This window comes from Lithobates pipiens, unplaced genomic scaffold, assembly GCF_037356315.1.
Source record: "Lithobates pipiens isolate NorthernLeopardFrog02 unplaced genomic scaffold, aLitPip1_a1.2 Scaffold_23, whole genome shotgun sequence".
Classification (NCBI taxonomy): domain Eukaryota; kingdom Metazoa; phylum Chordata; class Amphibia; order Anura; family Ranidae; genus Lithobates; species Lithobates pipiens.
In genome coordinates this window covers 337,279,316-337,293,165 of record NW_027507785.1, presented here as the reverse complement: position 1 = coordinate 337,293,165, position 13,850 = coordinate 337,279,316, and the positions used below count along the sequence as shown (strand labels likewise).

At 50.0% G+C, this 13,850-nt stretch overlaps 1 protein-coding gene across 1 annotated transcript in view; it reads right to left on the bottom strand.

Annotated features, from left to right (window-relative positions):
- PTCH2 (patched 2) overlaps nt 1–3,129 on the bottom strand; it is a 68,867-nt gene extending 65,738 nt beyond the window's left edge. Inside the window, exon 1 of the mRNA XM_077450820.1 lies at nt 2,612–3,129. Within this exon, the coding sequence (XP_077306946.1) occupies nt 2,612–2,758 (147 nt within the window). The 5' untranslated portion in view covers nt 2,759–3,129. The remainder of the gene's footprint in view (nt 1–2,611) is intronic.
- Nucleotides 3,130–13,850: the final 10,721 nt, after the last annotated feature.

Sequence of the window (13,850 nt, the reverse complement as noted above, 5' to 3'; positions counted from 1 at the left end):
CCCACTGATCACCAATGTAAGGAACATTCTTCTCACTGATCACCAATGTAAGGGACATTCTTCTCACCGATCACCAATGTAAGGAACATTCTTCTCACTGATCACCAATGTAAGGAACATTCTTCTCACTGATCACCAATGTAAGGAACATTCTTCCCACCGATCACCAATGTAAGGAACATTCTTCCCACTGATCACCAATGTAAGGAACATTCTTCTCACTGATCACCAATGTAAGGAACATTCTTCTCACTGATCACCAATGTAAGGAACATTCTTCTCACTGATCACCAATGTAAGGAACATTCTTCTCACTGATCACCAATGTAAGGAACATTCTTCTCACCGATCACCAATGTAAGGAACATTCTTCTCACTGATCACCAATGTAAGGAACATTCTTCTCACTGATCACCAATCTAAGGAACATTCTTCCCACTGATCACCAATGTAAGGAACATTCTTCTCACTGATCACCAATGTAAGGAACATTCTTCTCACTGATCACCAATGTAAGGAACATTCTTCTCACTGATCACCAATGTAAGGGACATTCTTCTCACCGATCACCAATGTAAGGAACATTCTTCTCACTGATCACCAATGTAAGGAACGTTCTTCCCACTGATCACCAATGTAAGGAACATTCTTCCCACCGATCACCAATGTAAGGAACATTCTTCTCACTGATCACCAATGTAAGGAACATTCTTCCCACTGATCACCAATGTAAGGAACATTCTTCCCACTGATCACCAATGTAAGGAACATTCTTCTCACTGATCACCAATGTAAGGAACATTCTTCTCACTGATCACCAATGTAAGGAACATTCTTCCCACCGATCACCAATGTAAGGAACATTCTTCTCACTGATCACCAATGTAAGGAACATTCTTCTCACTGATCACCAATGTAAGGAACATTCTTCTCACTGATCACCAATGTAAGGAACATTCTTCCCACCGATCACCAATGTAAGGAACATTCTTCTCACTGATCACCAATGTAAGGAACATTCTTCTCACTGATCACCAATGTAAGGAACATTCTTCCCACCGATCACCAATGTAAGGAACATTCTTCTCACTGATCACCAATGTAAGGAACATTCTTCTCACTGATCACCAATGTAAGGAACATTCTTCCCACTGATCACCAATGTAAGGAACATTCTTCTCACTGATCACCAATGTAAGGAACATTCTTCTCACTGATCACCAATGTAAGGAACATTCTTCTCACTGATCACCAATGTAAGGAACATTCTTCTCACTGATCACCAATGTAAGGAACATTCTTCTCACCGATCACCAATGTAAGGAACATTCTTCTCACTGATCACCAATGTAAGGAACGTTCTTCCCACCGATCACCAATGTAAGGAACATTCTTCTCACTGATCACCAATGTAAGGAACATTCTTCTCACTGATCACCAATGTAAGGAACATTCTTCCCACCGATCACCAATGTAAGGAACATTCTTCTCACTGATCACCAATGTAAGGAACATTCTTCTCACTGATCACCAATGTAAGGAACGTTCTTCCCACTGATCACCAATGTAAGGAACATTCTTCTCACTGATCACCAATGTAAGGAACATTCTTCCCACTGATCACCAATGTAAGGAACATTCTTCTCACTGATCACCAATGTAAGGAACATTCTTCTCACTGATCACCAATGTAAGGAACATTCTTCTCACTGATTACCAATGTAAGGAACATTCTTCCCACTGATCACCAATGTAAGGAACATTCTTCCCACTGATCACCAATGTAAGGAACATTCTTCTCACTGATCACCAATGTAAGGAACATTCTTCTCACTGATCACCAATGTAAGGAACATTCTTCCCACTGATCACCAATGTAAGGGACATTCTTCTCACTGATCACCAATGTAAGGAACATTCTTCTCACTGATCACCAATGTAAGGAACATTCTTCTCACTGATCACCAATGTAAGGAACATTCTTCTCACTGATCACCAATGTAAGGAACATTCTTCTCACTGATCACCAATGTAAGGAACATTCTTCTCACTGATCACCAATGTAAGGAACATTCTTCTCACTGATCACCAATGTAAGGAACGTTCTTCTCACTGATCACCAATGTAAGGAACATTCTTCTCACTGATCACCAATGTAAGGAACATTCTTCTCACTGATCACCAATGTAAGGAACATTCTTCTCACTGATCACCAATGTAAGGAACATTCTTCTCACTGATCACCAATGTAAGGAACATTCTTCCCACTGATCACCAATGTAAGGAACATTCTTCCCACTGATCACCAATGTAAGGAACATTCTTCTCACTGATCACCAATGTAAGGAACGTTCTTCTCACTGATCACCAATGTAAGGAACATTCTTCTCACTGATCACCAATGTAAGGAACGTTCTTCTCACTGATCACCAATGTAAGGAACATTCTTCCCACTGACCACCAATGAATTGGTTTTAGGGGCTTCAGAAAATGATTTGAGGGGTTCCTCTGGGGTTAGAAGGTTCAGAAAGGTTTCATTAGATAGTAGAATGTGACACACATTAGAAAACCCCCCATACAATTGGTCAGGACTGTCTGTTCCGACACTCACCTTGGCAATCTGCTTAAGCGCAAAAGCAGCGTGGCAGTAGCTGGGTCTCCGCAGAAGGTCGGCGCTCGGAGCCGGGTAAGAAGTTTTGTAGCCAGAAGGTAAATGTGTGAAGCCGCCTTCCCCCGTATTGGGGGGAACAGGGGCCATTGGAATCCTATAGGAAGCGGTTGGACGGCGGGGGTACCACAGGCGTCAGCGACCTTCGGTCCTCAAAGGTTCTCGAAAATCACAGGCTCAGCTAGTTGATCGGTAAAATCCATGCAGGAATTATCGGCATCCAGAAAATGAGGGGGGTCCATCTAGGTGGGCAAATCCTTAGATCCCGGGCTGCTCTTCATGCTTCTTCCAGCGCAAATTGCAAAAAGAGGGGATGGGGGGGGGGTTCTATTCGGAAGCGGTGTTCGGGGCAAATAGCGTGTCCCAGAGTGACGGGAAGGCAGGAAATCCCAGGAAGAGAGGAGAAGGTTCACTCCTGTGTCCTGATTCCAAGCATCTGTGCTGAAGGCAACTCTTCACAGTCCCTGAAAAGAGAGAGAAAGGGAAGGGGGGGGGGGGGGGGGGATCGCATGGAAATGTGCGGAGAATCTCATTGGCTGAGGAAAAGGCAAATTACTCTCTAAACAAGTCCTATTATTAGCTGCTAAGCAACAGCTCCCCAATGTGAGGAGGGAGAGGAGAGCCCAGGACCACCCAGGCTGCAGCTTCTCTCTCAAATCAATGTGGGGACACAGGAGGAGGAGGAGGAGGAGGAGGAGGAGGAGGGGGGGGGGGCAGCCAGAGAAGCCGCACAATTCTTTACAGGAATCTCGCTTCACAGACCTCCAAATGCTACAAATTTCTTACCACCCTGCTCTGTCCAAACAGCCCTCACCCCACCCTTCCCACACAGCCCTTCACCTCTTATTTAGTGCCGCACAGAGACAGCTGCAACCTCAACTATTGTAAGTCAGGGACAAAAAAACAAGGACCCCAAATTTTACAACCCCCCCCCAAAAAAAAACTGACTTCAAATTTAATACACCCTCCAAAAAAAAACAGACCCCAAATTTTGCCCCCCTAAAAAAAACTGACTTCAAATTGTATACACCCAGAAAAAAAAAACAGACCCCAAATTTTACACCCCCCCCCCAAAATAAAAACTGACTTCAAATTTAAAACACCCTCCAAAAAAAATAAAAATACAAAGAAAGCAGACCCCAAATTTTAACACCCCCCCCAAAAAAAAACACCAAAAAAAAAGCATGCTCCAAATTTTACATATCCTGCACTAAAATAGTAAATAGATAAAAATAACAGACCCCAAATCAACCCCCCCCCAAAAAAAAAATCAGACCCCAAATTTTATACACCCCACCCAAAAAGAAAACAGAGTCTGATTTTTGGGGGGCGTATTCAATTTAGGGGGGTGTAATATTTGTGGTTCATTATATATATATATATATATATATATATATATATATATAATTATCTATATTATTATTTTACAGACTGTATTATAAAATTTAGAATGTTTTTCTTGGAGGGTGTATGCATTTTGGGTCTTGTATTTATATATATATACACACACATATATATAAAACCAGACCCCAAAATGTATTTACCCCTACAAAAAGAATGATTCTAAATGTTATATAGTCTGTAAAATAATAATGTACCCTATATTTTACATCCCCCCCCCAAAAAAATGACTCTGCCAAAAATAAATAAATAAAGATAACGGGCCCCAAATTTAAACCTTGCCCCAAAAAAAGACTCCCCATTCTACACACCCTGCAAAACAAAAAGGGCCCAACATTCAGCACACACCCCAAAGTTTACAAATCCCCCCAAAATACCAGACCCCCAATATTGAATACACCCCAACTAAAAACCAGATCCTGATTTTTACACACCCCTACAAAAAATAAGGGAACCCAATTTTAACCCTCCCCAGAAAATTAACTGACACCAAATTCTGCACACATACCCCCCCCCCCCCCAAAAAAAAAAATAACTTGCCCTCATTTTTACAAAATTCTTAAGTAAAGATTACTTTACACACAAAAATAATAATAATAATGGACCCCACACACCTGTGCACAGATCCCAAGAATTACAGACACCCACCCCCCTCAAAAAAACCCTGCCCCCAAATTGCACACACTTACAGCCCCCCCCCCCCCAAAAATGCAGAGCCCAGTTTTTCACAAGCCCCAAGCTCAGTATCACCCTAAAAAAATCCCCCGGACCAAACTCATCAACATGAAAAATAAACTTGGTAAAGGTGAAACAAAGTTTTACCACAATCTAAACGATCGCACCCCAGAAAATATCGGGGGGAATGGAAGATATGTCTTCGTAGGGGATTGGGCGACGTTTGGCCGACATTTTGAACCCCAATTTGAAAACATTTTTGGGGAACAAAATAAATAAAGTCTAAACTACAAGAATTGAACCCAAAATGAGCGGCACAAATATTCATTTAAAAATTGTCATCTTAAAATGCAATTTTTTTTATACCTCCCATCCAAAATAAAAATGGGGGCGAGCGAGCGAGCGAGCGGCGTGAAGAGAGGGTCAGAGTGGAGTTTTTGGGGGAATTTTGGGATGTTTATCGTTAGGAATGAAGAATTTGTTGTTTTTTGTTTTTATTCAGCTTTGGAAATAGTAAAAGAATAAAATGTGGGGCAGGCGGCCGGCGGCGGAGCCAGACCTTCCCTTCTTTTTCTGCAGTTGATTTTTGCAGACATGTGTTTATAGAAAGGAGATTGCAGCGTTGAGATGGATTATTTATGTAAGGGGTTGTGTATATTTCGGTGAAAGGCCGGGCCCCTCTCTTCCCTCCCACCCGCTAAATGCTCCATTTCACTTCTCTGCACAAACAATGTGTGTGTCACCAAATACACCCCCAAACCCCTCTCCATCCATCCCGCCAGCTTGCAGCAATTACTGATTTCTGTAATCTCCTTGTATCTGTCAGGACTCCATCAGGGGCCCGACATCCGGGGGGGGGCCCCCATTTACATCTGACTTTATGCTGGAGGAACTACAAGAGCCAGCACACCCAGGTCAGTCAGGCTGCGGGAAACAAAGACGCCTCTCTGATATTATTGTAAAATTTACCTGGAAGCCGCGATCGATGTAACCGTCAAATCAATAAAGCTCTCCGTTCTTATAGCCAGACTCATAGATTTCCCTCCACATTTGTGTGCTTTCGAGTGCGAATCTGGAGTGCCACTTTGATGCGACTTTAATGCAACTTTACACCGTCTGCCACTCAAACTGCAAGAAAAATACATCAAAGTGCGGAAACCTTTTCCAAGTCCCTGTGGCATTAAGTCGCATAGATTAGAACAGGTGCCATTGAAATCAATGGGCTGCGACTTGTCATGCGACTTTATGTGTCCAAAGTCACACTAGCGGGAACGGAGCCTAGTAAGCTGAGCAACTGCTGAGATAAAGCCAGCTGCAAGATAAGGTGTCTAGAAAGGACCTGTACAAAGCAGTAAAGCAGAATCTCTAGAGTTAAGGTGTTGAGCTTAGAGGTTTATGAGGATGGGTTTAAGGGGATAGGGATTGGGGATCAAGATAGAGGGTTAGAGTTAGAAGGTTTGGGGTTAGGTTTAGAGAATTGGGGTTAGAAGGTTAGGGGATTGAGGCCAACATTAGGGACTGGAGTTAGGGATAGGTGGTTAGGATAGGATAGGGGTTAAAGGGTTTCCTTTTTAGAGGGTTGGGGTTATTGGGGGTTGGGTTTAGGGTTAAGACTAGGGGCTGGAAGGTTAGGGTTAAGGGATTGGGGTTATGGTTAGGGACTGGAGTTAGGGATATAAGGTTAGGATAGGATAGGGGTCAGAATGTTTGGGTTAGAACTAGGGGGTTAGAACTAGGGGGTTAGAAGGTTAGGGTTATAATTAGGGGGCTGGGGAATAGAAGGTTAGGGTTAGAACTAGGGGGTTGGGTTAGAAGGTTAGGGTTAAGGGATCGGGGTTAAGGTTAGGGACTGAAGTTAGGGATAGACGTTTAGGATTAGAGGTTAGGGCTATAGGGATGGGTTATGGATATAGGTTTAGGGGATTGGGGTTGAGGATAGGGGTTTAGAGTTAGAAGGTTTGAGTTAGGTTTGGTGTTGAGGGGGTTGGGGTTAGGATCTGGGGTTGGCATTGAGGTGGTTAGGGTTAGGATTTGGGGTTTGTGTTGAGGGGGTGGGGTTAGGATTTGGGGTTGATGTGGAGGGGTTGGGGTTAGGATTTGGGGTCGGCATTGAGGTGGTTGGGGTTAGGATTTGAGGTTGGTGTTGAGGGGGTTGGGGTTAATATTTGGGGTTGGTATTGAGGGGGTTGGGGTTAGGATTTGGGGTTGTTGTTGAGATTACGGAGGTTGGAGGATTGAAGTTCAGGTTGAGCAGTTCAGGTTAGGATTTGGGGTTGGTGTTGAGGGGGTTGGGATTTGGGGTCGGTGTTGAGGGAGTTGGGGTTAGGATTTGGGGTTGGTGTTGAGGTGGTTGGGGTTAGGATTTGGGGTCGGCATTGAGGTGGTTGGGGTTAGGATATGGGGTTGGTGTTGAGGGGGTTGGGGTCATGATTTGGGGTTGTATTGAGGGGGTTGGGGTTAGGATTTGGGGTAGGTGTTGAGGGGGTTGGGGTTAGGATTTGGGGTTGGTGTTGAGGGGGTTGGGGTTAAGATTTGGGATTGGTATTGAGGGGGTTGGGGTTAGGATTTGGGGTTGGTGTTGAGATTACGGAGGTTGGTGGATTGAAGTTCAGGTTGAGTGGTTCAGGTTAGGATTTGGGGTTGATGTTTAGGGGGTTGGGGTTAGGATTTGGGGTTGGTGTTGAGGGGGTTAGGGTTAGGATTTGGGGTTGGCGTTGTATGGGTTGGGGTTAGGATTTGTGGTCAGCGTTGAGGGGGTTGGGGATAGGATTTGGATCGGTGTTGAGGGGGTTGGGGTTAGGATTGGGGTGGTGTTGAGGGGGTTGGGGATAGGATTTAGGGTTGGTGTTGAGGGGGTTAGGGTTAGGATTTGGGGTTGGCGTTGTATGGGTTGGGGTTAGGATTTGTGGTCAGCGTTGAGGGGGTTGGGGATAGGATTTGGGATCGGTGTTGAGGGGGTTGGGGTTAGGATTGGGGTTGGTGTTGAGGGAGTTGGGTTCAGTATTTGGGGATGGCATTGTGTGGGTGTGGGTTAGGATTTGGGGTTGGTGTTGAGGGGGTTGGGGATAGGATTTAGGGTTGGTGTTGAGGGGGTTGGGGTTGGGATTTGGGGTTAGGTTTTGGGGTTGGTGTTGAGGGAGTTGGGTTTGGGATTTAGGGTCGGTGTTGAGGGGGTGGGATTTGGGGTCGGTTTTGAGGGGGTTGGGGTTGGGATTTGGGGTCAGTGTTGAGGGGGTTGGGATTTGGGGTCAGCGTTGAGAGGGTGGGGTTGGAATTTGGGGTCAGTGTTGAGGGGGTTGGGGTTGGCATTTGGGGTTAGGTTTTGGGGTCGGGGTTGAGATTTGGGGTCAGTTTTGAGGGGGTTGGGGTTAGGATTTGGGGTCAGTGTTGAGGGGGTGGGATTTGGGGTCGGTGTTGAGGGGATTGGGATATGGGGTCAATGTTGAGGGGGTTGGGATTTGGGGTCTCTGTTGAGAGGGTGGGGTTGGAATTTGGGGTCGGTGTTGAGGGGGTTGGGATTTGGGGTTAAGGGGGTTGAGATTTGGGGTCGGTGTTGAGGGGGTGGGATTTGGGGTCGGTGTTGAGGGGGTTGGGGTTGGGATTTGGGTCGGTGTTGTGGGGGTTGGGATTTGGGGTTAAGGGGGTTGAGATTTGGGGTCGGTGTTGAGGGGTTGGGATTTGGGGTTAAGGGGGTTGAGATTTGGGGTCGGTGTTGAGGGGGTTGGGGTTGGGATTTGGGGTCGGTGTTGAGGGTGTGGAATTTGGGGTCGGTGTTGAGGGTTTGGGATTTGGGTTCGGTGTTGAGGGGGTTGGGGTTGGGATTTGGGGTCAGTGTTGAGGGGGTTGGGATTTGGGGTTAAGGGGGTTGAGATTTGGGGTCGGTGTTGAGGGGTTGGGATTTGGGGTCGGTGTTGAGGGGGTTGGGGTTGGGATTTGGGGTCGGTGTTGAGGGGGTTGGGATTTGGGGTCGGTGTTGAGGGGGTATGGATTTGGGGTAGGGGTTGAGGGGGGTTGGGGTTTGGGGTCAGTGTTGAGGGGGTTGGGATTTGGGGTCGGTGTGAGGGGGTTGGGATTTGGGGTTGGTGTTGAGGGGGTTTGGATTTGGGGTCAGTGTTGAGGGGGTTGGGATTGGCGTCTGCGTTGAGGGGGTTGGAATTTGGGGTCGGTGTTGAGGGGGTGGGATTTGGGGTTGGGATTGAGGGGGTTGGGATTTGGGGTTGGTGTTGAGGGGGTTGGGGTTGGGATTTGGGGTCAGTGTTGAGGGGGTTGGGATTTGGGGTTGGTGTTGAGGGGGTTGGGAACTGGCGTCTGCGTTTAGGGGGTTGGAATTTGGGGTCGGTGTTGAGGGGGTGGGATTTTGGGGTCGGTGTTGAGGGTGTTGGGATTGGGATTTGGGGTCAGTGTTGAGGGGGTTGGGATTTGGGGTCTGCGTTGGGGGGGTTGGAATTTGGGGTCGGTGTTGTGGGGGTTGGGATTTGGGGTCGGTGTTGAGGGGGTGGGATTTGGGGTCGGTGTTGAGGGTGTTGGGATTGGGATTTGGGGTCTGCGTTGGGGGGGTTGGAATTTGGGGTCGGTGTTGTGGGGGTTGGGATTTGGGGTCTGCATTGAGGGGGTTGGGATTTGGGGTCTGCGTTGAGGGGGTTGGGATTTGGGGTCTGCATTGAGGGGGTTGGGATTTGGGGTCTGCGTTGAGGGGGTTGGGATTTGGGGTCTGCGTTGAGGGGGTTGGGATTTGGGGTCTGCGTTGAGGGGGTTGGGATTTGGGGTCTGCGTTGAGGGGGTTGGGATTTGGGGTCTGCATTTAGGGGGTTTATTCCTTATTACACACAAAAGATATAAATGCACTTTGTAAACCCAGATATTACCTTGTAAAAGTAACAGTGACATCATCACTGACCTGTACAGAGAGCAGAGATGTGGGAGTGGACCAAAAGGCTCCACCCACTGCAGAAAATGACAGGAGGGGCGGAGACAATGAGAGAGGGCAGCAGTGGGCGGTCTTTATTACAGGAAGGCTCATACTGGATGACGGCACAGATCTGGAAGAAGATTCCAGAAGAAGTCACATGACCGACCATAGATTTATAATCATGGAGTTCCTGGATCCCGCCATGGAGGTCTTTGCTCAGGCACTTCCTGTTATCGGGTGACAACGCTCTTTCCTTCTCTCCTAATTGTGCTCCTGTGTTGTCACCCCATTACAATGGGAACTATAAGTGGCCAATCAGCACACAGTACACAGACATGGTCGGCTGTAGTCACCATCAGGGGCCCCTCCCTGATAAATGTCATCATTGTATCGATATATGTAGACAGGAAGTGGCTGCAAACAGGCAGCAGGAAATCGGCAGCCCTGAGTTCACTAAATGAAAAGAAGAGGTGAAAATTGTATTTTATATTACAAATAAGCCAGATTGATAAAACATTTTTGTTTTTTGGCTATTTGTGAAGACGGCAAAATGGATTCCGGTCCGTGTGTGTTATCAATCTGGCAATTATTAATGGCAATCTATCAGATAAACGCGTTATCAATCCCCCTGCTAAAATGCGTGCAATGTAAATAAACGTTGTCCGGTGGGGAGGGGACCATTTTCACCTTTGGTGCTTCGGCGGCTATAAATTAGAGATGGAGTGACAGGCTCAGTTCCGTCTCTCTCCAGTAGGGGAAGGCGTGGCTCAGTTCTGTCTCTCTCCAGCAGGGGGAGGCGTGGCTCAGTTCCGTCTCTCTCCAGCAGGGGGAGGCGTGGCTCAGTTCTGTCTCTCTCCAGTAGGGGGAGGCGTGGCTCAGTTCCGTCTCTCTCCAGTAGGGGGAGGTGTGGCTCAGTTCCGTCTCTCTCCAGCAGGGGGAGGCGTGGCTCAGTTCCGCCTCTCTCCAGCAGGGGGAGGCGTGGCTCAGTTCTGTCTCTCTCCAGCAGGGGAAGACGTGGCTCAGTTCCGTCTTTCTCCAGCAGGGGGAGGCATGGCTCAGTTCCGTCTCTCTCAGAAGGGGGTGGCGTGGCTCAGTTCCGTCTATCTCCAACAGAGGGAGGCGTGGCTCAGTTCCATTTCTCTCCAGCAGGGGGAGGCGTGGCTCAGTTCCATCTTTCTCCAGCAGGGGGAGGCGTGGCTCAGTATCGTCTCTCTCCAGCAGGGGGAGGCGTGGTTCAGTTCCGTCTCTCTCCAGCAGGAGGAGGCGTGGCTCAGTTCCGTCTTTCTCCAGCAGGGGGGCGTGGCTCAGTTCCGTCTCTCTCAGAAGGGGGTGGCATGGCTCAGTTCCGTCTATCTCCAGTAGCGGGAGGCGTGGCTCAGTTCCGTCTATCTCCAGCAGGGGGAGGCGTGGCTCAGTTCCGTCTTTCTCCAGCAGGGGGAGGCGTGGCTCAGTATCGTCTCTCTCCAGCAGGGGGAGGCGTGGTTCAGTTCCGTCTCTCTCCAGCAGGGGGAGGCGTGGCTCAGTTCCGTCTTTCTCCAGCAGGGGGGGCGTGGCTCAGTTCCGTCTCTCTCAGAAGGGGGTGGCGTGGCTCAGTTCCGTCTATCTCCAGTAGGGGGAGGTGTGGCTCAGTTCCGTCTATCTCCAGTAGGGGGAGGCGTGGCTCAGTTCCGTCTCTCCACCAGGGGGAGGCGTGGCTCAGTTCCGTCTCTCTCCAGAAGGGGGTGGCATGGCTCAGTTCCGTCTCACTCCAGTAGGGGGTGGCGTGGCTCAGTTCCGTCTCACTCCAGTAGGGGGAGGCGTGGCTCAGTTCCGTCTATCTCCAGTAGGGGGAGGTGTGGCTCAGTTCCGTCTCTCTCCAGAAGGGGGAGGTGTGGCTCAGTTCCATCTCTCTCCCTCCAGTAGGGGGAGGTGTGGCTCAGTTCCATCTCTCTCCAGAAGGGGGAGGCGTGGCTCAAATCTGTCTCTCTCCAGCAGGGGGAGGCATGGGTCAGTTCCATTTCTCTCTCCAGAAGGGGGAGGTGTGGCTCAGTTCCGTCTCTCTCCAGTAGGGGGAGGCGTGGGTCAGTTCCATCTCTCTCTCCAGAAGGGGAAGGGGTGTCTCAGTTCCGTCTCTCTCCAGAAGGGGGAGGTGTGTCTCAGTTTTGTCTCTCTCCCTCCAGTAGGGGGAGGTGTGGCTCAGTTCCGTCTCTCTCCAGAAGGGGGAGGTGTGTCTCAGTTTTGTCTCTCTCCCTCCAGTAGGGGGAGGTGTGGCTCAGTTCCGTCTCTCTCCAGTAGGGGGAGGCGTGGGTCAGTTCCATCTCTCTCTCCAGAGGGGGAGGTGTGGCTCAGTTCCGTCTCTCTCCAGAAGGGGGAGGTGTGGCTCAGTTCTGTCTTTCTCCAGCAGGGGGAGGCGTGGCTCAGTTCCGTCTCTCTCAGAAGGGGGTGGCGTGGCTCAGTTCCGTCTATCTCCAGTAGGGGGAGGCGTGGTTCAGTTCCATCTATCTCCAGTAGGGGGAGGCGTGGATCAGTTCTGTCTCTCTCCAGAAGGGGGAGGCGTGGCTCAGTTCCGTCTATCTCCAGTAGGGGGAGGTGTGGCTCGGTTCCATCTCTCTCCAGTAGGGGGAGGCGTTGCTCAGTTCCATCTCTCTCTCTCCATAAGGGGGAGGTGTGGCTCAGTTCCGTCTCTCTCCAGAAGGGGGGAGTGTGGCTCAGATCCATCTCTCTCCCTCCAGTAGGGGGAGTTGTGGCTCAGTTCCATCTCTCTCCAGAAGGGGGAGGCGTGGCTCAAATCTGTCTCTCTCCAGCAGGGGGAGGCGTGGGTCAGTTCCATCTCTCTCTCCAGAAGGGGGAGGCGTGGCTCAGTTCCGTCTCTCTCCAGTAGGGGGAGGCGTGGGTCAGTTCCATCTCTCTCTCCAGAAGGGGGAGGTGTGGCTCAGTTCCGTCTCTCTCCAGCAGGGGGAGGTGTGGCTCACTTCTGTCTCTCTCCAGAAGGGGGAGGTGTGGCTCAGTTCTGTTTCTCTCCCTCCAGTAGGGGGAGGTGTGGCTCAGTTCCATCCCTCTCCAAAAGGGGGAGGCGTGGTTCAAATCTGTCTCTCTCCAGCAGGGGGAGGCGTGGGTCAGTTCCATCTCTCTCTCCAGAAGGGGGAGGCATGGGTCAGTTCCACGTCTCTCTCCAGAAGGGGGAGGCATGGGTCAGTTCCATCTCTCTCTCCAGTAGGGAGAGGCGTGGCTCAGTTCCGTCTCTTTCCAGTAGGGTGAGGCGTGGCTCAGTTCCATCTCTCTCCAACAGGGGGAGGTGTGGCTCAGTTCCGTCTCTCTCCAGTAAATGAGGAGTGCCTAAGTTCCGTCTCTCTCCAGTAGGGGAGGCGTGGCTCAGTTCCGTCTCTTTCCAGCAGGGTGAGGCGTGGCTCAGTTCCATCTCTCTCCAACAGGGGGAGGTGTGGCTCATTTCCGTCTCTCTCCAGTAAAGGAGGAGTGCCTCAGTTCTGTCTCTCTCCAGTAGGGGAGGCGTGGCTCAGTTCCGTCTCTCTCCCTCCAGTAGGGGGAGGCGTGGCTCAGATCCGTCTCTCTCCAGAAGGGTGAGGCGTGGCTCAGTTCCATCTCTCTCCAACAGGGGGAGGTGTGGCTCAGTTCCGTGTCTCTCCAGTAAAGGAGGTGTGACTCAGTTCTGTCTCTCTCCAGTAGGGGAGACGTGGCTCAGTTCCATCTCTCTCCAGTAAAGGAGGCGTGGCTCAATTCCATCTTCCTCCAGTAGGGGGAGGCGTGGCTCAGTTCCATCTCTCTCCCTCCAGTAGGGGAGGTGTGGAGCAGTCCCGTCTTTCTCCAGAAGGGGGAGGCGTGGGTCAGTGCCATCTCTCTCTCCCCAGCAGGGGGAGGTGTGGCTCAGTTCCGTCTTTCTCCAGTAGGGGGAGGTGTGGCTCAGTTCCATCTCACTCCAGCAGGGGGAGGTGTGGCTCAGTTCCACCTCTCTCCAGTAGGGGAGGCGTGTCTCAGTTCCATCTCTCTCCAGAAGGGGGAGGCGTGGGTCAGTTCCATCTCTCTCTCCAGGAGATGGAGGTGTGGCTCAGATCTGTCTCTCTCCAGCAGGGGGAGACGTGGGTCAGTTCCATCTCTTTCTCCAGTAGGGGGAGGTGTGGCTCAGTTCCGTCTCTCTCCAGTAGGGGAAGTGTGGCTCAGTTCCATCTCTCTCCAGATGGGGGAGGCGTGGCTCAGTTCTGT